The following is a 27,764-nucleotide window of genomic DNA, read 5'->3' as shown; positions in this document are numbered from 1 at the left end:
AAGCCCAATGGTTCTTCACCTTTGATAAGCCCTATCTGGTGGTGGGAGGACTTTGTCCCATGTGAGGGAAAGGAAACCAGGCATCTAAGTTTTCCTGTGCAGTTTCAGTTCTCCCGGGTGGCCCCGGGCTGCAGATGCCGTCTCAGCATTCATCTGTCTGTCTGTGGCAGTGACTGGAGGCTGGACGCTGGTAAGCGATGGCTGTTCCCCCAGCCCCCCAAGCCCTTCTCACCCACCACAGGAGTGAGGGCAGGAAGCCAGGACACCTGGGGTTTCTGGGAAAGGAGGGGAGTGAGTGTGGTGGGGAAGGTGCTGGGAACCTGGATGCCTGGGTGAGAACTGGGAAAGGAATGGGGCACAGTGGGGTCTGGAGATGGAGGGGTCCAACTACCCTCCCAGAGACCCCAGGTGTCCTGGCGCCCAGGTCCTGCCCCTCTACCCTCCAGCTCCCAGGTGTCCTGTTGTCCTACATTTAGTGAAGGGGTGGGGTGAACAGAAATGAACTGATCCGTTAGTTTATTGTGGTCTCAAATCCTACTTTACTGAATACAAGCAATACTGGTATTTAAGCAAGGCTCTAAATCAGTGGTCCCCACATTGTGGGCTGTGGCCCCAAATGGGGTCGCGACATCAGTGGTTGTGGCTGCGATAAACAGGGATCAGTTGTGCCCTGAGTGGGGCCGGGGGGGCATGGAGCGCCTCAGCTTAGTGGCCACGGTGGGTGCTGGGCCCTGGGGCCACCTAAGCGGAGGGCAGCAGGGCAGGAAGCCCCAGGCCCACAGCAGGCAGCCTGTACCCTCCCCCCACCATGGGCTCTGCTCCAGCCATGCTGTCCACACGCCACACTGTTTGAGCAACGGCAGCTCCTGCCTCCCGTGGGAACTGCGGGAGGTGGGGGGCTGGCTCTGGGACACTTGGGGGGAGTGAGGGCTGCAGGTTGGGAGGGAGAGGCAATGGCAAAAACAGAGGGCTGTGGGTTACAGTTTTCCTCTGTATGTCCCATACACGGTTCTGTCATGAATGTAAGCCAGGTACACCCAAGGGTGTGCCCTATTCTCAACCGGATGGGACGGCATGCTGAGCATGCTGGGCTTTAATTTACACCAGACCTGAAGGCTGCCAGACCTGCAAAGCACTGTCTTCAATCAGGTCCAGGGGCTCCGAGCAGGGGCAGGGCAAGCTCCTCCCAGCTGTTTTCCTGTCACGCTGCTGTAAGCATCCTGCTGTCTCAGACAGCTAAACTACATCCTCTTCTAACTTTTTTGCTGATGTGGGTTATTAAGCTATGACCCTCTGGCTTTGCTTTCGGTTCATGGCGTTAGTTCTGTCAAGGCACAAAATGATGTTGTTTCTGCTAAGCATTTTGTTAATGTGGCTTTCAGGCCTACAGTCTTGGGCCCCTGCTCTATCTTGCCCACAGCACCCCGGTCCCAGTGCTGGGTGCTTCTCCTGGCATGCGATGAGCTATTAATGAAGCAGCAGTGGATCCAGACCTTGAAGTAAAGTGTCACTAGGGAGAGGCAGAGATGGGAAAGAGAAAATGAACAGGAAGCCCAAAAGCTGGGCTTGTTGGAAGAGAAGTGGGGTCTGGGGGTTAGAGTGGTGGGGCTGGGAGCCTGGCTGCCTGGGTTCAATGCTGCCTTTGGGAGAGAGGTGGGATCTGGTGTGCTGAAGTGGGGGGAGGGAAAAACCCCACTTGGTGGGTTGGAGGGGGAAAGGGGAAACCCCTTGATTCACCGGGAGGAGGGCAGGCTCCCGGGGATTAAATCCAGCAGCTGAGATGGCTGGACCCCAGTTCCCTTCCCCTTTCTGGTGCCAGCTGGAGGAAAGAGGAAGCTGGAAAGAGCAGAGTCCAAGGCATCATCTGACAACATGAATGTCCTGGCTTCCTCATGCACAGAACCTGACTTCTGGGATCATCTTTTCCCAGCCAGCCCTCACCCTACCCCACTTGCTGTCCCAAACCTGTGTTGTTCCCCCTCCACCATGGGAATCATGGCCCTGGCAAACCCACTGGTCTCAGCTTTTGGGAAGCATTTTGGGAAGGTTGTGATGGCCAGAGCCAAAAGGGTTAATGACCAACTTATAGCAAAAAAGAAATCTGCTTTTTGAGAGTATCTGATAAAGCCACATAATAAATATTGGCTAAGATAACTTTATGAAACTGCTTTCTGCAGATGCCTCCTGCCTGTCTGGAGTATAACTGTAAGGTCATATATTTAACTGCTAAGAAGTCTGACATAAGTTTCAAAAAGCAGAACTAAAAAAATGAAACTGCAGACTTAGCTGATTTAATAAATTTTTGCTTGAAGGTCAAAAAGATAAACAAACCGAACCACAAGATATAATTAACATATCTTAAAAATATTTTAAGTAGGTTGGACTTGGGCAGGAAAAATGCTAATCTCAGACCCCAAAGTAATGTGGTATAATTTGCTTATTGGGTAAACCCAAGCTTGGGCAGTAACCTATTATAATAATTTCTAACAGCTTTTAACCATATAGGGTAACAGCTGTAGGGTAAGATTGTGAGTGGCTGTAAAGCCAGCAGATTAGCATAGAGCAGGATATAAAGGAACACACACGTTAAGTGACCGGCAAGAAGGATGGAGCAGAATGGCCATTGCTGTCCCACGCCCCTGGATCCCTTACTCCCAGTGTGAGCAAGGACCAGATCCTGACTGAGGGACTTTCCCCGGTATTTCCTCCGACAGCATGGATAGAGGACACCTGACTTCACTGGATTAACTTGACGTGTACCTGACACTGAGGGACTATTGATAAGTTGCTAACCAAGTGGGAACTTTTTATCAATTTGTTTGTTTTTATCACTGCCAATTTTTAACTTTTATTGTTATGTTGTCTGTTTATTAACTTAACCGTTTTACTGTTATATGTGTAAACTATATTTTTACTGTTATAAGTGAAACTTCACTCCCAACTCCACCTCCCCGATCCCAAACTAAACAGCCCAGTGGATGATACAGTTTCAGCACTCAGTCAGCCTGCAACTAAACTGATACACTCACAGTGCCCGGCTGACCTGTGACAGAAGGTGAAGGAAGAGTGCCATCCTGACCCACCATCTTGGTCCATCCTAGGTGAACCCTCCCCGTGGTGCTGCTGTCCTGCTCCCAAAGGATTATGGGAAACAAACACGGACACCTGTGAGCATGAGACCCTGCCCTTTATAAGACCTGCCTCCTACCACCCCTTGCTCCAACCCACCTGACTGCACTTCCCTCCCAATTAACCCAGGCTCCCAGCCTCCCTTGCACTAACATCAGAACGGCCACTTCCTGGGTCAGATCATCTGTCCGTTGTGCCCAGGCCCCTGTGTCCCGCAGCAGTAGAGAGCAGAGGGTGGATGGGAGGGTGACCGGGGTCTGAGAAGGGTTTTACTTGAGCTCCTGTTCTCAGGCCCCAGGCTGCAGAGCCCAGCAGGATGGAGGGTCTCTGGGAGGACGTGTCCTGCTCCATCTGCCTGGACATCCTGGACGACCCTGTGTCCATCGAGTGTGGGCACAACTTCTGCCGCCAATGCCTCTCCAAGTACTGGGGGAAGGTCCTGGCACAGGGTGAGGTAACCCAGTGCCCTGAGTGCCGACAGCCGTGTGCCAGGCACCACATGATGCCCGACACACGTCTGAGAAGTGTGGTAGAGAAGGTCATAGAGATGGAGCAGGTGAGGCCACAGGCATCCCTCCCCTCCCAGCAACCCTGCTCTGGGCCCCTGCAGAGCCACTGCCTGGTTCAGGGGCTGGCATAGGGCAGGGGACCCAATCCAGGCCTGATGCAGGGGCACCGGAGACCCCAGGTCTAACCCATCTGTCCCCTGCAGAAGGCACCGCCGGCTCTTCCACAGCCCAACAAAGTGGTGCAGGTCATGGGTGTGGACAAAGACCAGCACCTGCTGCTAAATGAGGAAGCACTGAGCAGCTGCCTGGAGCAGGGGCCAGTGCGGAGCAGCCCCGTCTGCCTCATCTCCGTCATCGGAGAGCAGCGCAGTGGCAAGTCTTTCGTCATGAGCCACCTGCTGCGCCGGCTGCATCACCAGGTGAGTGGTGACAGGATCCCGCACCTGCCCCGTGATCAGGAGTCCTGGCTCCCAGCAGAGGCCCCCCCAGACCCCACTCCCCCCCTGGAGCTGAGAAGAGCCCAGGTGCCCCGGTTCTTGGGACCCCGGCCCCTCCTCTCCCCCACCAGACTCCCCTCCCATCCCCGACAAGCCAGGCTTCTGGGCTCCACCTGGCAAAGAACTGGGACTTCCTTCCCTTGCTCTGGGAACCCCAATTAACCCCTGCCCCTCTCTCCCCATAGGAGGCATTGGATGACTCCTGGATGACCTGGGAGGAAGCAGCTGACAGCAGCTTTCCTTTCCGAGGTGGAATGGACACTGTGACCAAGGGGGTGTGGATGTGGCCCAAGCCCCTTTGGGTCCAGGGCCCAGAGGGGAAGGTAATGGGGTGGGAAGAGGAGGTGGTTGCGGGGATGACAGCCTTGCCTGGGCTGAGGGCTGGGAGGGGGTTGTCTCTTGCCATCCCTCCAGCACAGCCAAGCCCAGTGGGGCATTGGAGTGGTGTGGGGGCAGGGGGCAAAGGCCGCAGGGACTCACAGTGGGGCTGGCTGCATCTGTCTGTCCATCCCTTCAGGTCGCCGTATTCCTGGTGGACACCAAGGGCTCCCTGGACCTGCAGCGGCACATGGAGACTAGTATCAAGCTCTGTGTGTTCAGCATCTTGCTCAGCTCCTACCAGGTGCAGGGAGGCTATGATGCAGGGAGCAGGGTCAGAGGGGGAGGTGCAATAAGGGGTGTCATGCTGCGGGTGTGACGGGGTGGGGGGTCCAGGAGGGTGCTGTAGAGCAGGGACTGGGGCAGGAGTGCGGCCAGGAGCCACTGGCTTTTTAAGTCAGAGCTGCCTTGTCCTGGGTCAGACCTGGGTCCATCCTGCCCAGTCTCCTGTGTCCCAGGGCAGCAGAGAGCGGAGGCTGAAAGGCAGAGCGACTGGGTTTGAGCAGGGCTTTCCCCGTTCCTCGCTCCCTTCCAGCCTCCAGCATTAAGGGTCCAGGCAGCTGTGATGCAGAGGCCGTGCCCCTCACTCCCTGCTCCATAACCACTGATGTCCCTTTCCCCCAATACTGGATCCGATCCCATAGAGAATCTGGCTGAACTCTCAGCTTCCACCACATCTGGTGGCCACATCTGGTGGCTGAACTGTCAGCTTCCACCCTTTAATTATGCACTGGGCGGGGAACAAACTATCTTGTCCTCATTTAAAACTGATAACCTGCTTGTTTCATGCCGTGACACCTTGCTCTTGTCTGGTGAGAGACAGTCAGTAGTAAATCCCTACTGACCTGTCTTCCCCATTTCACTGTAAACCCTTTTCATACCCCTTTCAAGTGTCTCTTCTCAGCTGAGTAGGCCTGGCCTCATTAGTGTCTCCTCATAGGGAAGCCCCTCTGTAGCACTCATCATCCCTATTGCCCTTTTCTGGACCTTCTCTAGTTCCTCTATATCCTTTTGGAGGTGCAGGGACCAGAACTGGGTGCAGCCGTCAAGGTGTGGACATAATGTGGCTTTAAAAAAGGTCATCATGATACTTTCTGTTGTGTTCACAACTCCCTTCATCATCACGATTCATCACTAACATGCTGTTGTCTTTTTCATGGCTACTGAGCCCATGGAGCTGATGTTTTTAGCAAAATATCCACAATGCTTCCCGGATCTCTTTCCTTTGGGATAGCAGCTCTTGGGAAGCCCATCACAGGGCTGATCTGGTGTGGGTTATTTTTGCCCAGGCACATCACTGCCATTTTTTTCTGCTGATTTGCCCTAGATATTCAATATCTCCTCCCAATTCAAACGCTCAGAAGAGAACTACTTGGAGGTGAGTCAGGTGGGAGACTCCAAAGACACATGGGGCATGTCATTGCAGGGTGGAGGCAGGAGCCTGGCAGGTGCGAGAATTTGGGGGGTGATGGGCCTGGGGTCATAGGGGGCCCCTCCTGTAGGTTAGTAACTCTGAGACATCTGACTGCCTGGGAAGGGAGGTATGTTCACTCCACTTTCAGTAACTGGGCAGCTAGGAAATGTAATGAAGTGTTAATGATTAATTATTAACTGCTACAGGGGGAGGAGGGGGGGAGGCTCTGTATCTTTGAACCTTGTTTTCCTGACTTTGGCTATAGGGTTCATGTATTTGAACCCTCATTTCCTCAACCTTGGTTATTGGGTTTGTGCCTTTGAACACTAGTCTCCTTGACTTTGGCAATGGGGCCTGGTTCTTGCCATTGGCTCTTGAGTAAGTGTCTTTGAACTTGAGCTTCCTTGGCTTTGCCTGTTAGGTTTCTGTCTTTAAATGCTGCTCTCCTTGATTCTGGCTGTCTGGGTTTGTGTCTTTGAATCCTGGTTTCCTGATATTGGCTATGGTGTCCAAGTATGGGTGGATCTAGATTCTAGGATTTGAAAAATGGGGGAGGGTGCATCTTCATGTATAATACAACACAAAATTTCCCTCCAGTTAAAAGAAAACCAGATGCTAGGGCTATAGCCTTCAGTTTCTGATCAAAAAGAAATACAGGTTGTTTGGAATGTCCATTCATTTGCATTATTCATAGACTCATAGAAAATGAGGGTTGAGGGGACCTCAGGAGGTCACATCTAGTCCAACTACATCATCCCAGCCAAGGCTTTGACGACCCGGGTCTTAAAAACCTCCAAGAAGGGATATTCCACCTTGGAGGTTTTTAAGAGTCTACATCAAGGAAATACATTCTTGTTGGGTAAAACAAAAGAAACAAGACAATTATCAAAAGTTGGGGTTTTTTATTAGTGGCGTCATCATCAGAATTAAATATTCATCTCTTGCTCATATTTGTGACACAAAGTCTTGATTTCTTAAGCAAGAGGACAGGGCACCCCAGGGAGCCCCAGGCCACTGAGTAAAGTTCAGTATGGCCAGTGTCTGAGCTGCCCTTCACCCGCAGTTCTCTGCATAGAAGAAAAACCTGCTTCTGCATCACTGTAGGTACAGGAAGCGTGCAAAGGATCTTGAGTGAGACAAGAAGGGTTGGATACCATTGTTTCTCATGGTGTGCTGGGTGATCTATGGCTGTGCTCAGTGCTTCTCTTTTTCCATGCTCTCCTGCTTCTTCTTCCACATTTGAAATGCTGCCAAAACTACATCCTGGCTTTCTCATACGTCTTCCTTACACATATCTCAGTTTTTCTGATGGATACTGACTTGGGAAATGAGGTATTAGAAAGCTTAGACCTGCTACCGTGTTGCCATGAAATCTGCATCACCGTGTCAGTTCTTGACTTGTGAAGCCCAGCAATGAGCAAGAGGAGTTCATTGGAAAGTCACCCGCAACACTGCCACATGGGATGCTGTATCTGCCTTGTGGCTGGGCTGTAAGTCAAGGGAATTTGAGCTCACTCACATTTTACTGTGAGAAAACAATCATAGGAAAGTCAGGCTGCAAGGGACCTCAGGAACCTAAACCATCCCACTCTATTTAGCTATTCAAGCCAAGTATCAGTCCAATCTGCTCTTGAAAACTTCCAGGCATGGAGATTGCACACCCTCGCTAGGCAGCTGGTCTAGTGCTCGACCCTTCAGTAAGAAACGTCATCATTTCCAACCTAAATTTCCTCTTCTGCAGCTTGAGACCACTGCTCCTAGTCCTGACACCTACAGCCACAGAGAAAAGTCCATCTCCATCTGCTTTATAATGACCCTTTGGTTATATGAAGACTGTTATCAAATCCCCTGTCTTCTTTTCTGCAGACAAAATAAACCTAGATCTTTCAGCCTTTCTGCCTCGGTCAGTACATGAAGAACAGAGCCCAGGGTTTGTGGGGGAGATATAATAAAGAAACATGGGACAAAATATCCACGGGGTTTTCCTTCGATGTGCATGGTTTCCACCCTGGAGGAAGAGATGCCATCAGACAGCTCTCTTCCTGGTTGTCCTCTCCTGTGCTTTCCAGGCCTAGTTACAGTGAATGAGTTCTCAGTCTCTGGGTCGTCATTTCAACTTGCTTGTTACTCTTCTGCCATAGATATTCAGTGTATTTCTCATGATCTACCTCCAGTATTTACTCAACTTGAGTCTTGAGCTTGTGTCCTCAACCCAAACTGGTCAACTATTGCCACCAGGTGGCGAGGTCCTGCCTTAGACAGACATGTTTTCCTTCTCTCTCTCCCCCATCTCAGATGTTCATTAAGGCCACAAGAGAGATTGGCAAGACATGCGATCTCAGTCTACTTCAGGTGAGTCCTGCTGCTTCAGGGCTTTCCTGCTTGCCTCATGGGACTGGAAAGAAAAGGATTCCTCACCTATTTGTTTCAGATGCCTGAGATGTTTTTCATTCCTCAGCAATGATGGGTGTGGGTGTTAGCTGCAGCCAGGGCTGGGAATTGTGACTGGGCTGTGCCAATGCTTCTGCTGGGGCTTAGCAAGCCTGGAGGGTCCTGGCTAGAGGGTCTTACCCCTCTGCTCGTGGTCAGCCCAGTTGCCAAATTGCAGATCAGGAAGTGGCAGGACAGTGACAGTGCCCTCAGCCCCCATTATTCTCCACTCTCTATTCCAGCATCTGGACCTCCTGGTTCGGGATTACCAACTTTCTCATGACAATGGAGCTGAAGGAGGAAGGAAATATCTGGGCCATATCCAAGACGTAATGGGAAGAGCTGGCTGCCTGCTTTCATGGACTCCTAATCTCCACCCCACCTCTCTCCCCTCAAAAACGTTGCTTCTTTGCCCCATTGAACATTTTTCTGAGTGACCTTATTGTCTCCTGTCTTGATCCACAGGATCTCGAGCGAAGTCCTGACCATGACAGGGTCCTGCAAGTCCTACAGGCAGAAACAACTCGGTGTTACCTTTTGCCCCACCCTGGCACGCAGTTCGTTGAAAAGAGTGAAGGGACTTTAGCTGGTAAGAGACCCTGAGTCTGACCCCATCTCCTTGTCTGCCTCCTCTTTCTTGACTACTCTAAGGTTTGAGTGCTGTTGGGATCCTACGTGGCTCCCACTGGACCCCTGGCAGGGGTACAACCAGAGCTTGTCCCTAGAGGGTAACAACCCAGGGGACTGGGAAGAGACAAGGTCAGAGAAGAAAAATCCTGGTGAGAGTCAGGAGAGCAGGAGCAGCTTGAGCAGGAGACGGAGGCTTACCATGGACTGGCAGTCACCCCAGGTGGTGCCGCAAGCTCAGGCCAAGGCCAGGAGGGAGAGGTCTAGAGCAGCGTCACTCGCCGGGGGGCAGAGCAGGCAGCTGGGGCTGCAGGGGCTGGGACGTCACCAAGTCAGGCTAAGCGCGAGCAGCCGGCCGCCATAGGAGAGGGGTCTGAACTGGAGTCAGCGGCATGGGGCTTGGGGGTCAGCGAGCCGGCAAGTGAGAGCAGAGCACAGGGGCCTGGGCTGGAGTCAGCCAGTGGGCACCCGGAGAGGACCCAGGACACAGGCCAGCCCGGGGATGGCTGAACAAGGCATCCAAAGTAGGAGCCATGGCTCCAGGGGCAAAGAGCCAGAAGCCCCAGACCTCTGCCCTGCCGGGCAGACTGCTGGGCACTGACGGGGCCACGGCAGATCAGCAGGGACCAGGATCCTGCAGGCCAGCTGGGAGCATCCAGGCCCACTGAGGCAGCCAGGTCCAGCTGAGGGCAACTGAGCCTGTCCTCTGCCCTAGCTCTGATACCCCATGTGGGGGCTGATGTATCTTTTCTCTGCTGTCAGCATCATGCTCGTATTGTTTCTGGGAGGGCCCCGTCCCCTGAGCACTCCTAGACGCTTGGATCCTTTCCCTCCCTCGTGCAGACATGAGTGAGCCATTCAGGCACCACCTGAGGGCCTACGTCACTGGCGTGGTGGACTCAGCTGCCACGAGCTTTCGGACGGACTCAAAAGGAAACATGCTGACTGGAGGGCAACTGATGGAGAGGATCAAGGTGACCATTAGTGCTGGCCATCAGATGTGGTGGAGGCTGAGTCCAGCCAGGTTCACCCAGGGAGGGGACACCCGCTTGAAGGAAAGAGGCATGGGCATCTCTGGAGCAGAAAGTGAGGGGCACGGCCTCTGCGTCAGAGCTGCCTGGACCCTCAGTGTTGCCAGCTGCAAGGGAGAGAGGAGCAGGGCAAAACCCTGCTCAGACCCTGTCACTCGCCGTTCCAGCCTCCGCTGTTTGCCCCATGGGACACAGGAGACTGGGCAGGATGGACCTGGGTCTGACCCAGTAAATGGCAGGTTTTACGTTCCTACTAGTCTGTGCCCCACCCTGCACTGCATAGCACAGTGATGGCCAGCGCCATGGGTGGCTCTTGCCACCAGCCTGGGACCAAAGGGCCAGTGCTGCCTAAGGAAACCCTTTGCCGCACAGCACCCTGGATGGGCCAACACCCCGGGAGCCTGAGGAGGAGAGCTGCAGCTGGGGCTGGGCCAGGCCAGGCTGGGCAACACGCAGACTCCTTCGCCCCTGCCTCCACCCCCATGTCTAGCTTCCTGCTGGGGCTGCACTTTCCTGGCACCAGAGCTGCCAGAAGATGGGCTTGCACGGGATGGGGCATGATGCAGCATGCCAAGGAGCCATCCTTGCCTGCCCAGCTGCCTGCCATGATGAGCCTCTGCTGCTGCACGACACTGGGAGGGTCGGGGGCTGCTGCCCCAGGCCAAGTCCCCACCATGGCCAGCATGGACTAGTAGCACTGCGGTGACAGTGGCTCATCGCAGCAGAAAGGCAGGATGGCTACTTGGCATGCTGCATCGTGCCCCATCCTGTGTGGGCCCTACTGCCAGCAGCCACGGTGCCAGGCCTCTGCAGCCCCAGACCAACAGGAAGCCGGGCCAGGGGGCACGGATGTGCGCAGGGGGGCGGGAGGTGGAGAGGTCTGCATGCTGCGTGGCCTAGCCTGGCCCCAGCTGGGCACTCTCCCTCCTCAGGCTCCCAGCCATGGCTGGAGGGCTGGTTAGGATCAGTTGGTGGGCTGGATATGGCCCGCAGGCTGTGCTTTGCCCACCCCAGCCTCTCCTCACAGGGAGGCACCTCCGTGCCGCTCAGAGACAGAGCTAGAGCTAGTGCAGAGCTAGACAAGGTCCAAAGAAGGGCAGAAAGGATGATAGGACCGTGTCTAGATCTTTGCCCTTGCTGAGCTGGGGGCTGAACAGAACTGGGTGTGCTCTCCCAGCTCCGGACTTGTAGTATCCCAGCAAGCTAGATGTGCCACGGTCTCAACCCTCCTTGCACGAGCTGCCTTCCCGCCCATCATCGTGCTGTCCCTTGCCTCAGCAGCCCCTGACTTTCCTGCTCTGACTTCTGGATGCCCTTCTTAAACTGCGAGGCCAGACCTGCAGCCCCTCCATGAGGCCTGACTGGCGCTGGGTCGCGAGGGAGGTCACCTCCCAGGTCTTGCACCTCACTCAGCTGCCCTCTGCTTCAGCTTGCTGAGATGCACTGAGTCTGTCATCCACTACCCCATGGATGCTCTTTGGCCTGGCTTCCGGGCTCGGCAGTGGATGCCACAAAACACAGCGGCCATTGCCCTGACTCTACCCCCATGTATCTCTTCCTAACAGCGCATCTCTCAGTACCTGAACAATAAGAATTACGGCTTCAGCTCCCCTTCCACGGTAACACACGTCCCCTTCAAACCTCCGCTCCATCGCCCCACCAAAGTCCCACCAAAATGAGGTGCTGGAAGTGGGGGAAGAGGGGCCATATGTGCCAGAGGGAGTCATTCGATAGGCTCTGGGGTCCCCCACTCCCTGCACCCTGCCAAGAGCCGTGTCTGCCCCCATCTGGCTGGCTCCAGCAAGGCCACAGGGCACGGTTAGTGGGGAGAGCAGGCCTGGAAGATGCCACCGGGGGAGAGGGTAGATATAAAGGATGGGGCATGGGGGCTCCATTTTGGAAGCAAAGGGGTGGCATCACTTGGCTACAGGGGCTGTAGAGTTCCTGAGCATGGGTCCCATCTTCTGGCTGGATCCACAACCCGTTCCCTGTTCTCTGCCCCTCCCTCCCTTCTCCAGATGGCAGAGTCATTTGCAAATATAAGAACAGTGCAAAGAATTAAGGACAAGTATTCTGAATTTCAGCAGGAGCAGGTGAGTGTGTGGGGCTCCAGGCTGGGAGGGAAGGGCACTGGCAGGGCCAAGGAAGGCAGATCCCTGCAGGCCAGGAAGGAAGGACACTGCCTGGGCACAAGGGAGACCAGGGCTAGGCAAGGAGCAAAGCCTGGGAGTCAGGAGTGAAAGGCATTAGCTGGGGTCAAGGGAATGTGGCTTTCATAGTAGGGGCCCATGGTTCAGGAGTGAGCGGCCTCATCACGACTGGGGGCAGCCCAGTGCTTGGTGACAAGGGATTGATAGACTTGAGGGGCACCAGCAGAGCTAAGAGAGTCCAGCGCCAGGGTTGGGAGCGAGGGCTTGGTAGGGCTGGGTGGTGCAATGTGGGCAGGGGGCTCTGGGTCAATGTGGGGGGCAGCCACAGGGCTGGGTGAGGAGCCCAGGGCTGGAGGTTTGAAGGGGACCTGCAGGGGCCAGTGGGAATGGCCAGTACCTCTCCCCAAATACCAGGATGACAGCACCCAGACCATGGTGCAATGCTTGAAGGTGAAACCCAGCAAAATGAGGCAGCACCTGGAGCAGAAACTCCAGGACTTGAAGCAGGAATGTGACACTGAACTGGAGGGAGAGGAGGCCCAGAAACAGGAGATCCTGGGGGAGCTGGAGAAAGACCTGGGGGGGAAGATGGAGGCATTCCTGGAGAAGTACCAGAAGCGCTACCAGAAGAAGGCTGCGCTGGCAGGTTTAGCCGCAGGGGGCAGTGCCCTGGCCTTGGCTGGCGGGGGCATTGGAGTGGGGGTGGCCGCAGGGGTGTTTGCAGCAGAGGCAGCTATCGTGGCGATTGGGGCAGCGGTGGGCGCTGGAGGCCTGGGTGCCATTGGTGCTGGGGTGGGTGCTGGAGTGGGGGGGGCTATTGCCAAAAGAGAGACCCAAAAAGCCACGGCGCACTACAGCAAGGGCACTGCAGGTGAGGGGGAAGTCGTGATAGATGATTCGGAGGACACGCCCCTGCTGAGAGGGGTCGATGGGTGACCTGCCCCTTCCTGCCCTGAGCCCTGAGAACCTGCGGGCAAGAGCGTGCAGGGCGGGAGGCTAGATGACAAGGTAAAGGGGGAGGGATGGACATTTTACATAAGTGCGCGGTGGGAAGATGCTGAATAGGACCAGGAGAATCTGAAGTCACTCTCTGTTGAATCTGCTAATGGCACTGGATACATCGTTTTGCTTTGTTTCCCGTGTATTCTCTATGCAAGAGTGTGTGGGTGGGTGGAAGGACAGAAGGGAGGACGGGCGGATGGATGGATAGCTAGTTGGGCAGATGAATTGTTGGATGGATGGACAGGTGGGCAGACGGACACAAGGAAGGATGGATGGATGGCAAGAGAAGGGAGGAAGGGATGGACACGTTTGCCAACCTGCGCTATGGGAAAATGCTGAATGAGCACAAGAGAATCTAAAGTTTCTTCCTGCTGAATCTGCTAAGGGCGCCGAGTGCATCGTTTTGCTTTACGCTCCCCCTACCCTGTACTCGGTGCCTGGCAGCACTTTCCCATTCTTGTGTCTGGAGTCGTGCGTCCATGGAGCCTGGGACCGCCATAGCACCAGCCTGTTCTCTACAGCTGCACAAGAAACTCTCACCAGCCCCTGCTGGGCATGGTGCCCATCACCATCACCCTCACTTGCCCCAGGTCAAGCAGGGGGCTGGCTGAGGGCACTGCCAGTGCCCTGCCACTGCAAGGAAAGGAGGGAATTGCAAATCCTCTTTTTGTCTGTCGGCCTCTCATCCACCCCCTTTTCCTTGCTAGGGTCTTTTCCACTCCAACCTCTGACATTGGTGCCATTTCCTGGTCACCTGGATCCTCCTGGGAGAAAAGAGAATCCTTCTGGCCTTGCCTCTAGACTGGAGACCCTCCCCCGCCCCATCTCAGCTGCCTTGACTGCAGCATGGCTTCATCTCCTGGCTTCTCTCAGACTAGTAACAGGCAAGCCGAGGGGCCTGTATTTCATAGATTTCATAGGCATTAGGGCTGGAAGGGACCTCCTGAGATCATTTGCTCCAGCCCCCTGCCCAAGGGGCAGGAAGTCAGCTGGGGTCAGATCACTCAAGCAAGATCAGCATCCAGGCATTTTTAAAGGTATCCAGAGTAGGTGCTTGCACCACTTCTGGGGGGAACCTATTCTAGACTGGAAATTCAAACGGTAAAGAAGTTTTTCCTTATGTCCAGCCTAAAACAGTCTTCCAGCAGTTTGTGACCATTAGACCTTGTTTTCCCTTGGGGTGCCCTGGTGAACAGACCTTCTCCAGCTCCTGATGCAAACCCCTTGTATACTTCTAGGCTGCCACCAAGTCACCCATGAGCCTTCTCTTCTCCAGGCTGAAGAGTCCCAAGTCCCCCAGCCTCTCCTCATCAGGCCTGTCCTCTTGACCTCTGATCACGCATGTGGCTCTCCTCTGTGCTCTCTCAAGCTTCTCCATGTCCTTTTCTAAAGTGTGGAGCCCAGAATTGGATGCAGTACTCTAGCCACAGCCTCACCAAGGCGGAGTAAAGCTGGAGGATGACTTATTGGGTCTGGCTTGAGATGCATCGGTAGATGCAAACCCATTTGATTTGCTTTGCTGGCTGCAGCATCACACTGGCAGTTCATGTTCATTTTGTGGTCATCCATGACCCCCCAGTTCCTTTCGGTCGTGATGCTAGTAAGTGTAGCACTGCCAAGCCTGTAAGTATAAAAACTTTCTGCCCCGGAGCCTAGCCGCTACATCATTTGGTTCTGGGGACCGTGGCAGCCTCCATATTTCATGGTGCAAAAAAAACAACAACAAAAAAGTCCTGGACACAAGCTCACAGGACACACACAGGCACCATCTTGTGCCTCTGAGGCCGCAGAGTCTGTCCCTTACGGCACACAAGTAGGAGAGTGGCATGCTTTCTACCAAACGTCCATTGTCTTCACTGCAGTCACATCCAGTGAATTACACATCTGACATCAGGCCCACATTTAAAAAAATAATTAAAAATTCAAGCCATTCACAGAGGGACCTGTGTCCTGCCAGAACCAGCCATTGGTGGCCGCGAAGATCCCCCTTTCCCCAGCCAAAATCATGCAGAGCTCAGGAGCTACAAGGAATTCTCCAGGGCTGCAGGCTTTTTGCTGCTCAGGCCTCAGAACTCTCAGATACCCCAGAATCAGAAACGACCAAAAAAACCCATTTCGGCCCCCTCAACTTCCCCTTCCTCACACACACTTAGTTTCATAGTTTATAGTTTCTAGGGTCGGAAGGGACCTGAGCAGATCATCTAGTCCAACCCCCCGCCATGGCAGGAAAGAGTACTGGGGTCAAACGACTCCAGCAAGATGTTCATCTAACCTCCTTTTAAAGACCCCCAGGGTAGGAGCCAGCACCACTTCTCTTGGAAGCTGGTTCCAGACCCTAGCTGCCCTGACTGTGAAGTGGCGCCTCCTGATATCTAACCTAAACCTATCCTCTGCCAGCTTGTGACCGTTATTCCTGGTCACTCCTGGCAGTGTTCGGGGGAACAGTGACTCCCCCAATGCCTGCTGATCCCCCCTGACTAGTTTATAACAGGCCACAAGATCCCCCCTCAGCCTTCTCTTGTGGAGGCTGAACAGGTTCAGGTCCCGTCACCTCTCCTCGTAGGGCCTGCCCTGCTGCCCCCTGATCATACAGGTGTCCTCCTCTGGACCCACTCCATGCTGTCAACATCCCTCTTGAAGTGCAGCGCCCAGAACTGGACGCAATACTCCAGCTGCGGCCTGACCAGTGCCGCATAGAGGGGGAGGATCACCTCCTTGGACCTGCTCGAGATGCATCTGTGGATGCATGCCAAGGTGCGGTTGGCCTTCCTGACTGCCTCCCCACACTGCCGGCCCATGTTCATCTTGGAGTCAGTGATGACCCCCAGATCCCTTTCCGCCTCCTTGCTGACAAGAGGGGAGTTCCCCAACCTGTAGGTATGGTGCCGGTTGTTCCTCCCAAGGTGCATCACCTTGCACTTGTCTGTGTTGAAGCCCATCCTATTCTCGTCCGCCCACCCTTGTAACCTGTCTAGGTCTGATTGTAGCCTGTTGCATCCTTCCAGTGTGCCCACGTCCCCCACATCTTAGTGTCATCAGCAAATTTGAACAGGTGCTTTTTACCCCCTCGTCCAAATCACTGATGAAGATGTTGAACAGTGTGGGCCCGAGGACCGAGCCCTGCGGGACCCCACTGCCCACGTCCCTCCAGGTTGAGAAGGACCCATCCACTACCACCCTCTGGGTGCAGCCCTCCAGCCAGTTGGCGACCCATTTGACTGTGTGGGTGTCTACACCACAGCCCCCCAATTTCTTAATGAGAATGGGGTGAGAGACAGTGTCAAAGGCCTTCCAGAAGTCCAGGAAGACTATATCCACTGCTACCCCTGCGTCTAATGATCTGGTGATCTGATCGTAAAAGGCCACCAGGTTGGTCTGACAGGACATGCCACTGATGAACCCATGTTGGTTGCCCCTAAGCATGCAGTCCCCTGCGGGCCCCTCATGGATGTGTGCCAGCATAATTTTCTTGAACAGCTTGCCTAGGATCGAGGTGAGACTAACTGGCCTATAGTTTCCCTGGTCCTCCTTCCTGCCTTTTTTGATGATGGGGAGCACGTTGGCCCTCTTCCAGTCCTCCGGTACCTCACCAGAGCACCACGAGTGCTCATAAAGTTGTGCCAGGGGACTTGCAATGACCTCGGCCAGTTCCTTTAGAACTCTAGGGTGGAGATCATCCGGGCCAGCTGACGTGAATGTGTCCAACCCCTCCAGAAGCTCCCTAACTAAATCCTCGCTAACCCGTGGCCCAGGTGTGCCTCCCCCGGGGCCTGAGGGGGGCCCAGCAGGGAGGTGGCTGTTCTGGTCCCTACTTAGGAAGATGGAGGCAAAGAAATCATTAAACATGTTAGCTTTGCCGTCTGGTGTGATGACCAAGTTTCCCATGGCGTCCTGCAAGGGCCCCACATTACCCGGGACCTTCTTTTTACCCCCTACGTATTTAAAAAAGGACTTCTTATTGTCCTTAATCTGGGAAGCTAGCCCCAGTTCCATCTCTGCCTTGGCCTTCCTAACTACACTTTGAGTACTCCAATTGAAGCAAGGGCTTAAATCTGGTCCATGGTGTGGAATGTTGAGGCCCTGTTTCCACCCTGGAGCCCGGCCACTACTCCATTCGGTTCTGGGGACCGGGACAGCCTCCATGTGTCGTGGTGCAAAAAAACCAACAACAACAATATCCTGGACGAAACCTCACAGGCACACACCCAGGCAGCAATTTGTGCCTCTGAGGCCACAGAATTGGGGGATTGTCCCTTATGGCACACAAGTAGGATAATGGCATGCTTTCTACCAAACCTCCTCTCTTCACTGCAGTCACATCCATAGAATTACCCACCTGACCTCAGGCCCACATTTAAAAAAAAATTAAAAAATTCAACCCCTTCACAGACAGGAGTGTGCCCTGCAAGAAGCGGCCATAGGCGGCTCCAAACATCGCCCTTTCCCCAGCATGCATCATGCACAGCTCAGGAGCTACAAGGAAGGCTCCAGGGCTGCTGGCTTTTCAAACTTTTCAAAACATTTCAAGTTTTGAAGCTGAAGCTGAAGCTGGGCTTGCTTGTAGGGAAACAGAAAGTAAGGACAGGCAGGGGGAAGAGCGGGGAAGGACTGCTCTGACACTGAATGTGTAGCTGGTTAATGACTATGTTGTGTAGAGGCCCTAGTGCCAGTAAGAGCATGCCTTAACACACACACAAAGTCACACGTCATGAGTTTTGCTCATCAGCAGCCTGACGTGCAGGTTCCCAGAAACCTCTATACCTATCTCCTTCAAAGCTGTCAGGTTTTATGGCCTCAGCAGGTGCTACCAATCGTGCAATTTTCACTCCACTGTGCCTTAACATACACACGTGACATGAGTTTGGGTTTCAAGACTTTGAGGTGCAGTTTCCCTGAAACCCCTACACTATATCCTTGAAACCTGTCCAGCTTCATGGCCTCAGACGGGGCTATCATCCCTGCAAGTTTTATCTGAATCAGGCAAGAAATGTCAAAGTTACAGGCAGTTCTGTGCTTCCGCATTATAGCCTATGGGTGAAACATTGAAACAGCATCGAAACAGCGAAACAGTTTTGATGAAACAAAACGGAACAGTGCTTCAAAATGAAATGAAACTCAAAACAAAACACTGTCCTGTCAAAATGGTGAAACAAAAGTTGAAATGAAATGGTGGTGTTTTGCACATATGTCATTAAGAAAAGTAATATCAAGTTCACTTACCCCTCCACCACATATAATAGAACCTAGCCCTACCTAACTTTCCCAAGGTCACGCATGGTGCTGGTTGTAGGGCATGAAATGAAATCTAGATCTTACAGATTCTAGGATAATAGATGGGCCTTCTTTCCTCCCTTGCTAGCATCATCCCAAGCCTAGGTGCCCATTTACCTTCTCACACATTGGCTGGCATGTGTAGACTGAACGTGTACTGTTATGAATTACACTCTTTTAAGCCACGTGCAGTTCACTCTAGGCTGGGGCAATGATTACGCAGAGCAGACACCTAGAATCAGATATAGAGTCTTTATTCGCTGCAGCGAGGTGCCTCCAGAGAGGGAACCCACCTACCAGATACAATACTATTTTATACCTTGTTAGTACATCAGCATTAGTTTGTGATTAGCTCGTGCTCATAAGAATACCCAAATATCTACTAACTAAATTACTATTCTATCTAATCAAGTGGCACTGTGCGCGTGAACACCAAAGTTTAACTCTCATGACTGCATACTCCATATATTCTTGCCAAGATGTATCTTATCTTAAAAATACAGTCCTTGTACTGCTTTCAAGGTTCCTTTGTTGACCGGATTCAGCTAGTTTCGTATCTTATTAGTAGCCCTTACACAGCACCTCTCTCCTTCCAGCCGTCTTGTAAGTGCTGTGTCCGCTTTCATGGAATGGCGAAAGAAAAGAAAAGGAAATGGCCTCACTTTAACACTACAAGATTCACATACAACATACTGAGGGTTATGCGTATACACAGCTGCCTTCATGCTCTGGTTCTAATTTTCAGCCTGTGATTAAGTCAACAAGACATAGCCAGCCAGAAACCCATGAATAGATTATGTTAGACCATTTAGTTGGTCTAATAAAAGATATCACATCTACCCAAATAACCTTGCCTGCCTGATGTTAGACAAATGATTCTGACCAACTGGGGTGCCACAGCACCTCAGGATGCCCTGGAATCCTTTCAGTGTTGCTGCAGGGTACCATGCAATCTTAGTACTGTTGGGGGTGAAAACATGATTTAAAAGATAAACCCGGAGACTCTAAATCAGGATCAACAGCGTCAAGGACATTCTGGCCTGCTGTGGCTTTCTGCAGTCTTTGCAACTGAATAATGCAACTATTTTTTTGCATTAAAAAATGTGTGAAAGTAGGTGTGGGCATTTTTGAGGTGTGCTTTGAATATGATGAGGTTGAAAAGCACTGTGTTAGATCCGAGAAGAGAATGCAAGTAATTTCAGATTTAAACCCTAATAGCTGAGTGGTTACTACAATCATCCATCAAGTGGAAGATGTGATTTTAGTGACACAGGTATCACTTTGACTTCCCCATAGAGTACTCTAACCACCAGGCTTAACATTTTCCAGTTTCCTTAGTAATGTTTTTTTTGAACAAGTATCACCTTTGTAGAAATTTACTAACAAGATCATAAATAATAGTGTAGCAGTTAACTTCTACAGCAGACTCAGCCTCCAAGGACAGGCTGATAAGACTCTGCAATGACCAAATCCTATTCACTTTGAAGTCTGAAGTAAGTTTCCTCCCTATTAGTTACCATTTCAAAACAAACATGTAGCCAAAAACCAGTTTTGAAATAATTAAGGGTTTTCCCACACTAACCTGATATTCACAGTGGAAAATTCCCACCTGCCCGCACATCTTGTCTGTAAACTATAAATCACCTCTAACAGTTTTATTTGGGGCCTCTGAGTTCACTCAGGGTGCCCAGCATGCTGAATAAATTTTGAGATTGACACCGACTCTGTGTCTTTGGGAATAGCTCCGCAAGGGGTCACGAACTTCTCAACACCTTGACATCCCAGAGAGAGAGAAAGATGTGGGTTGAAGCAGCAGGGGGGGAGGGGGCTATTTGTTGAGAGGAGAGGGAGGAGGGATGGAGGTGAGCATTGTGAAGGTAATCATGTTTTTTGTTTTGTTTCACCCATGTGCACATCCTAAGAGTGTTGCTAGGGGTGACCAGGGGGTAAGGGGTGTGTGGGCTGTGAGGCAGGCAGGCTGGAGGTGCCACTGCAGGAGGAGGAGGTCAGGCAGGGCCTGCCACAGCCAGTGCACTGGTCCCCATTGGTGGATGTGCAGCTGTCTTGGGGCTTGGGTAGAGGGAATCTCCTGGGGCCAGCAGAGCCAGTACCATGGTGGGCAGGAGTGTGGGGTGGTGGGCATCACTGGCAGGGGCAGGGATAGGGGCAGGGGCAGGGGCTGGAGCAGCCCTGTCATGGGGAGGCAGGGTGGGTGTGGAGGGAGCTGCCATATGCTGCCCCTGCACTTGGTACACAGTTCCTGGGAAGAGAAGCGGCAGGCCAGGGATCAAAGGGTGGGGCTGTTTCCAAGATGGCTGACAAGTGCTGGTAGCTGGCTCTGGCTGTGGCTAAAAAGTGCTGGCAGCCATGTGGCCAGGGACTTGAGCTCCCCCTGGTGGCCACAGAGGCACATGGCAAGGTTGCAGGGACTTGGGACTAACTTTAGTGCCAAGTCCTTGCCTGTGTAGACACTTGCCAAAAATTGCTTAATGAACATTAGCTTAATGCACATTAAATTTAGTCACACTTAAATGCATGTGTGGATGTGCCCTATATGTTACCCATGCACACTTATTAGGGCTGTGTGAAATTTCAATGGCAGTTTCGCTTCAACGCTGTTTCGACTCGTTTTGAGCTCAAAACAGCAAAATCAAAATGAAACAGAGAATTTTGAAACAGCCTCAAAACGAAATGAGGCAAGTCAAAACATTTCAAAATTTTCTAAATGTTTCAAGTTTCAAAGCTCAAGCTGGGCTTCCCTGTAAGGAAACGGAAACTAAAGTAAGAAGAAGGGAGTTGGGGGGGGATGACTGCTCTCATTACTGACTGTGTAGCTAACCAGTGACTGTCATCCTTTCCTGAGGTCTCTTCCAATCCGAGTGCTCTATGAGACGGATGAAAAAACTGCTTAAAAGGCAGCATTGTTTGAACTGCCCTGCTTTCTGCCTTGGTGTCAGCTGAGTGAGGGCACACCTTAACACACACACAGTGTCACCCACCCATGTCACAAATTTTGCCTGTCAGCAGCCAGAGGTGCAGGAACCCAGAAACCAGACTCCCCCTGCACCTACTTCCTTGGCAGCTGGCAGGCTTTATGGCCACAGCAGGGCCTAGCACGCCTTCAGTTTTCACCCACCCCCGTGCCCCAAGACAGACACAGTCCCACAGCACCAGTGTCATGAGTTTTGCCTGTCAGCAGCCAGAGGTGCAGGCGCCAGAATCCAGAAGCCCCTGTACCTTGAAAGCCACCAGGCTCTGTGGCCTCAGCAGGGGCTAGCAAGCCTGCAGCTTTCACCCTGCTGCGCCTTAACGTTCACAGTGTCACACGTGTCACGAGTTTTGCTTGTCCGCAGCTTGAAGTGCAATTTCCCCCAAACCCCTGAACCGATCTCCTTGAAACTTGGCAGGCTTTGTGACCTCAGCAGGAGCTACCACCCCTGTAGTTTTGATCCCACTGTGGCTTAACACGTACGCGTGACATGAGTTTTTTGCTTTCAAGATTTTGAGGTGCCGTTTCCCTGAAAGCCCAGCACCTATCTTGGAAACTTGGCAGGCCTCACGCCCTCAGAAGGGGCTATCATTCCTGTAAGTTTCATCCAAATCAGGCCAGAAATGACAGGTTATCGGCTGTTTTGAGCTTCCCCATTATAGCCTATGGGCAAAACATCAAAACAGCGTTGAAACAGCAAGACTGTTTCAACGAAACGAAATGAAACAGCAGTTTTGCATCAAAACAAAATTCTGAATGAAACTCTGTTCTGTCAAAATGCAAGTCGAAATGGAACGGTGACGTTTTGCACAGCCCGAACACTTAGGCATCCACAGCATACTGTGAAGAAGATGGCTAGGAAACTTCCCTTTAGACATGCAGAAGGAAATAGAATTCAGGCTCTGGCCCATTGTGTCCTCTGTGTATGTGAGTGTGCTTTGCTAATTTACCAAAAATTAGATGAAAATTGTATAAATAGGATGCAAGTGAACAGTTATTTGCAACAGGAAAAACATCATTAGAAACACTATGCACTATTTGACAGATTCTACTCAAGACAGCACCTTTCTAATGGGTGTAAGCTGGATTGGAGGAACTCCTCAGAGGGTTCAAAGACATGATCCAAGGCAAACTGTGATTCACTGAATTTTTCCCTTTCGTATCCATGGGCTTTAGGAGACATTTGGCGGGGGGGAGGGGAGGGAGAACAGAGAGAATCTGAGAATTATCAGAAGTTCAGTACAAGCTGAATATGTGCCTTAAGATGAATGATTTGACAGAACTTCCACAGAGGAGCATAAATAGTTGTTCCTGACACTAGCCCTTCAGACTCTTTTAATGGCATCCCACGAAACCCCTCTGTACATTGTCAGAATTGCTGGGAAGTTCTTTGGAGACAGAATCCCGAGGGAAGCTTCTGAAGTGATGAACTAACCCAATCTTCCTTCAACGCTGGTGTTTTGCATGATGTCATACTGAAGGAGGCTTTATTAACGTGAAAAGAGAAGGAGAGACAGAGAGAGACAGAGAGAGAAGGCACATAGTGAGCAATATAGAAACACAAAGTTCTACCTAGGGAGGGAGAGAGAGAGAGGGAAGATGGAAGAGGTAAGGGGTAGCCTGGACCGAAAGGGAGGGGAGGAAGAAGCACTGTCATATTGATGCAGATGCAAGGTCAGTTTCTTGCTGCTCATGTCTGTAGAGTGGTGAGAAGTTCCAGCAGAAAATGTGAGAGGCCTGCAGTAGCCTCCATGAACCACGTGTGCCCCCGGAGGCTGTGGTGGGGGTACAGAGACCACCCACAGGTGGCGGCAGTGGTGGCAGCGGTGAGTAGGGAGGTCCTGCAGGCAGCTGTGGGTGGTGTCAGTGTCAAGGGTGGGCCAAGCGGGGAGCTCTCGCAGGTGCTGCTGGCACTGTCAGCAGTACTTCTCTGATGGGATGCACCGCCAATCTCTGGGGGTGCACATGCACCCGCTACGTGTTGCCAGTGGTAGCCAGTGTGTGGTAGTCTGCTCCTCCACTTGGCATTAGAATTGATTACAGATCTCCATTAAATAGAAACCATGTGCTTCAATACTTCTTCCCCAAAATGTCTGTTATCTTTACGTATAACCAGTTCTTCCTACTAACCATATGGATGCCTGTTTTGGGAGTTTCACTACATTCTTGGACTTCATGGCTTCCTGTAGTTTGATAATAGCATGGGTGAAGATGTATTTTCTTCTATTTCTTTTTGAATTTACTAACTTTGAATGGAAATGAAAGCCATCCTCTTCTTGCTTTATGAATCAAAGAATGAAAGCAAAGACAGAGATACATGGAAAGGGCAACAGAAGGAAAGAGAGAGATTTTTATTTTTTCTATTATTTGTAATATGTCAGAAAAGAACTGTTATGGTGATAACTATAGAGCCCAAAGCTTTTGTCTTATTTAAAGGTTAGTATATTCATAAATCAATATTTTGTTTAAAAATAATGTTATCCACTCACAGTTAACACTGGCAGATCAGCTCCTTACATATGTTTTTTTGTCCAAGCAAATACCTTTCCAGTTCAAGATGTTACCACTGCTCAGCAAACCCATCCAAATGTGAGTATATTCTCTAAGATATTAGCTTCCATCCCAGAAATTCTATACATGCCAGTCTAGTGTCTATTTACATTAGAGTAAATGCATTTGTAAAGTGACTGTGCATTTTTAAATACGTCTTGTGCCACAAAAGTACTTGCTTGGTTCATTATAGTCGATATAGTGTATTACTTCAGATACAGTATCTGACAGTATCTAACTGTTATCAGTTATAACAAAGTAAGGGCTCTTTTCAAGCAGTGAGGATGTAATTCATTCCTCTTTCCCTCCTCAGATTTGCTCTCCATAGATAGTCAGACAGGAGGGAGAGGAAATATGGTGGAGAAAAGTTCACCAATTGTCCTTTCTATTGGCCCTAGGAATTCAAGAGAGAAAGACAATGTGGCTGAACTATGTCCCATGCTTCAATCAGTTGCACATGCAGAATGTAATCAGTTTGTAATAGTCTCGTGAGATTATAATCTGAAAACGGTGGACTGATGCATGGTCTAATAACATAATGACTGTAATTATTTTCCTGGTGATAAATTTAGTCTGGCGGGCTGATTTTCAGGATGCTAGCTTACAAAAGCAACTGAAAAGGGGCTGCTCTTTAATTCTGCATTTCCACAATGTATTGGTTGAAAGTATTTTGTCCCCTGCTGGTTTGTATACACTGACACAAATTTTCACTCTTTTAGAAAAGTATGTTTTCTAAACATGGAAAATCTAGCCCTGGCACAAAGCAAATGTGAAAATATGAACACATTTATTCTACTTCTCAAACTGCAAGTCAGGCGACTTGTGTTCTACTTGGTTCTGTAAATGGGCTCTAGCTGTTCCTAGGCTTGGATTGCCAAAGAAGACTTAGGCAGTTAGTTTCCCAACTCTTACTCCTAACACAAAGGACCAGGCTATCTAATTAATTGTGCTTCCTAGAAAATGCCAGTCCAGGACTCTATTGCAATTTCCAGGGGGAGTGCTTTCATGTCTCTTTTAACCAGGAAATTAGGAGTATTAATGTCTACTTTCTAGTCACAGCTTTGTGGCAACTAACTAACTTACTATTGAAGGTCCAAGAAGAATCAGTGGGTGCATAAATGCAAAGCACGAGTAATTTAAATTAGCATTCTGTTCCCTGACTGTGTAAATGGTCATTTATTTCATCAGCATTTAATGCCCAGTGACATTGTCTCGTTGGACACATAACAGAGCCTTGAATTTGGGTTTCAAATGATTTCCTAGAGCAGTGCTCTAACCACCACAACACAGTTCAGCCATTGCGCCCTGCTTTTGCTGGCACTCGTGAAGCTAGTCCACTTGATAGCCATGAACACAAGGTATATTGAAGCTATTGGATGGGGGAGCACACAAAATTAAGTCAGAGAGTGCACAGCTAAGCAAAATAACTGCTGAATTTAAGGGAGAAATGCCTAGGTTTTAACATGGATATTCTTTTCCTAGGGATTTAAAAGTTTACCCCTCTATTCTTTTTTCTTCCTTTAATGATGATGTTTGTGGCTTAGTTTCAAAAGGTGTGCCAGAAAAGGTATCTGGTGATGATTTCTGCTTAGAGTGCTATATTGGAAGCCAGAGAGATGCAAATCCCATCTTCTCTGCATAAGGGGGACTAAAACCTAGGGTCCCTGGCTTCCAGGATAAAGGTCCCAATCATTCAGCTGCATTGGACAAAAGATACAATATTGAGAATCTCAAAAGATCCTCTCCCTTATTCTTTGCTTGTCTGCACTGATATAGATTTGTCCTAGTTGTCTAGGGATACAATTCTTCTGGGCAGGTAAGTGCCAGAAATGACCCCATAGATCACTGGGAAACAATAGCTTGTCAACTGTAATAATTTCTCTCTCTTAACTTTATGGATTTCAGCAAGTAAAAGGACCAAATGGGAAAACAAAATGAAACCACGGTGATGGAATTCATTCTCTTGGGATTTCCTGGATCCCTCTCTTTACAGATCTCCATCTTCATGCTCTTCCTCCTCATGTACATCCTAACAGTCACCGGAAACATGGCTATCATAACCCTTGTGATGACCAATCACCGCCTCCACACCCCCATGTACTTTTTTCTCTGCAACCTCTCTTTCCTTGAAATATGGTACACAACAGCTTCTGTTCCCAAGACCCTTGCAATTATCCTAGGGAAAAGCAAAACTATCTCCTTCCATGGCTGCCTCCTGCAGCTGTATTTAATTTTCTCTTTTGGTTGCACAGAACATTTCCTCTTGGCAGTCATGGCCTATGATTGCTATTTGGCCATTTGCCACCCACTGCGCTATAGCTCTATTATGAACAACACCTTGTCTACTCAGTTGGCAATTACATGTTGGGTGGGTGGTTTTCTGGTTGTCTTGGTACCAATCATTCTAATCAGCCGGTTATTCTTCTGTGGTCCTAATGTCATTAACCATTTTTGGTGCAACATGGATTCCTGGATAGTACTATCTTGCACAGACACGCACACAGTTGAGACAGTAGCCTTCATCATCGCAGCATTTGTCATCCTTGGCTCATGCATGATTACTCTACTTTCATACATCTATATCATATCTACCATACTGAGAATCCCATCAGCCAAAGGACGACAGAAAGCCTTTTCCACTTGTTCTTCCCATCTCTCTGTTGTGATTATATGGTACGGCTCCACTATTTTTCTTTTCGTCAAGCCATCTGCCCGGAGTTCATTGGAGCTGACCAAAATAGTCACCATCTTGAATACTATTGTGACACCCTTGCTAAATCCTTTCATTTATGCTCTGAGAAACAGGGAGGTGAAGGAAGCCTTTTGCAGTGTATTCCATAGCACATGATTATATTTTCATTATTCTATTTCCAAGGAAAATAAGTGAACATAATGTGCATCCACAAAAGATGCTTAACTTCACATTAGCATAGTTTACTGCAAAGTAAGCATGTGCATCCATATGTGCACATGCTGAATTTGCAGTAAACCTCCCTAAACCTGAGTAAATTTGCAAATGCAAGTAGCAAATGTACCTGGGATTAGTAATGGTGCTGTAGCACTCATGTAGACCCCTGACTGGGAGCAAAATCTGCTCCCAGGCAGCTATCCATCAAGGGAGCGGGAGTTTGCACTCTCCCCCTGGAAGCTGCATCCTGCTGAGGTGGACTCCACTACAAGAGCCTGGGCAGGTACTATGTCACCTTTCCCTGGCAGCAGGGAGATTCAAGCCCCCTGCTCCCAGATCACAATTGGTGAGTGTTGCCTGGGAGATCCTTATCTCCCATGCCCCTGCTCTACTATCATGATCAAGAAACTGGGGGCTGGAAGACCCTTATCTTGAACCCCAAGCTCTGCAGCTGTGGGGCTTAGACTGAGACACTGTTATCTCCCAGTCTAAGCTCTGCAACCACTGTGCTTGGGCTGGGAGACCCTTATATCTAAGCCTGAGCTCCATGCCTGTGGGGTTCAGGATGGGGGACCCTTATCTCCCAGCCTGAGTTCTATGACTGTAGGGCTTAGGCTGGGAGGTGTCTCCCAACCCAGGCCCCAGAGTCATTTTACATGGAATCTGACATTGCAATGATAGTTGGCAGCATAGAATTTTAACTTACTAAATACATCATCAAGTAAATTTAAATGAGTTAGATGAAAGTCTCCAAGGGTCTTTCATGTTAATTTTTAACAAATGTTGTAAGACAGGGAAATTCCAGAGGACTGGAAGACTTAATTTTGTCCCAGTATGTGAAAAGCAGTAAAAGAGTAGGGTTAGGGTTTGGGTTAGGGT

General features: G+C 50.6%; 3 protein-coding genes across 5 annotated transcripts; all 3 read left to right on the top strand.

The window, feature by feature from the left end:
* The first annotated feature begins 66 nt into the window (after positions 1-66).
* Positions 67-8,802, top strand: LOC149861551 (RING finger protein 112-like). 3 transcript variants are annotated; one of them, XM_090052550.1, is made up of 10 exons: positions 123-190; positions 1,108-1,211; positions 3,102-3,167; positions 3,421-3,685; positions 3,842-4,057; positions 4,321-4,458; positions 4,653-4,757; positions 5,841-5,891; positions 8,223-8,279; positions 8,600-8,802. In XM_090052550.1, exons 3-10 carry the CDS (start codon positions 3,145-3,147, stop codon positions 8,792-8,794), a joined length of 1,050 nt encoding a protein of 349 aa, XP_089908676.1. In that variant the 5' UTR covers positions 123-190; positions 1,108-1,211; positions 3,102-3,144; the 3' UTR covers positions 8,795-8,802. The 3 variants fall into 3 exon arrangements, with proteins under 3 accessions (XP_089908677.1, XP_089908676.1, XP_089908678.1); XM_090052551.1 differs by lacking the exon at positions 1,108-1,211 and having other exon boundaries at positions 67-190; XM_090052552.1 differs by lacking the exons at positions 123-190; positions 1,108-1,211 and adding an exon at positions 2,619-2,796.
* Positions 8,802-13,101, top strand: LOC149861550 (uncharacterized). Its single transcript, XM_090053769.1, has 5 exons — positions 8,802-8,946; positions 9,828-9,958; positions 11,581-11,634; positions 12,034-12,108; positions 12,580-13,101. Exons 2-5 carry the CDS (start codon positions 9,830-9,832, stop codon positions 13,099-13,101), a joined length of 780 nt encoding a protein of 259 aa, XP_089909895.1. The 5' UTR covers positions 8,802-8,946; positions 9,828-9,829.
* A 12,797-nt stretch (positions 13,102-25,898) lies between these two features.
* Positions 25,899-26,825, top strand: LOC149861549 (olfactory receptor 6F1-like). Its single transcript, XM_090053768.1, has one exon. It carries the CDS (start codon positions 25,899-25,901, stop codon positions 26,823-26,825), a length of 927 nt encoding a protein of 308 aa, XP_089909894.1.
* The last annotated feature ends 939 nt before the right edge of the window (positions 26,826-27,764 follow it).

This window comes from Crocodylus siamensis, chromosome 6 (genome assembly GCF_052110815.1).
Source record: "Crocodylus siamensis isolate JL-2025a chromosome 6, ASM5211081v1, whole genome shotgun sequence".
Lineage (NCBI taxonomy): Eukaryota > Metazoa > Chordata > Crocodylia > Crocodylidae > Crocodylus > Crocodylus siamensis.
Note: the sequence above shows the minus strand (reverse complement) of the source record. Positions and strands in the feature narration are given on the sequence as shown.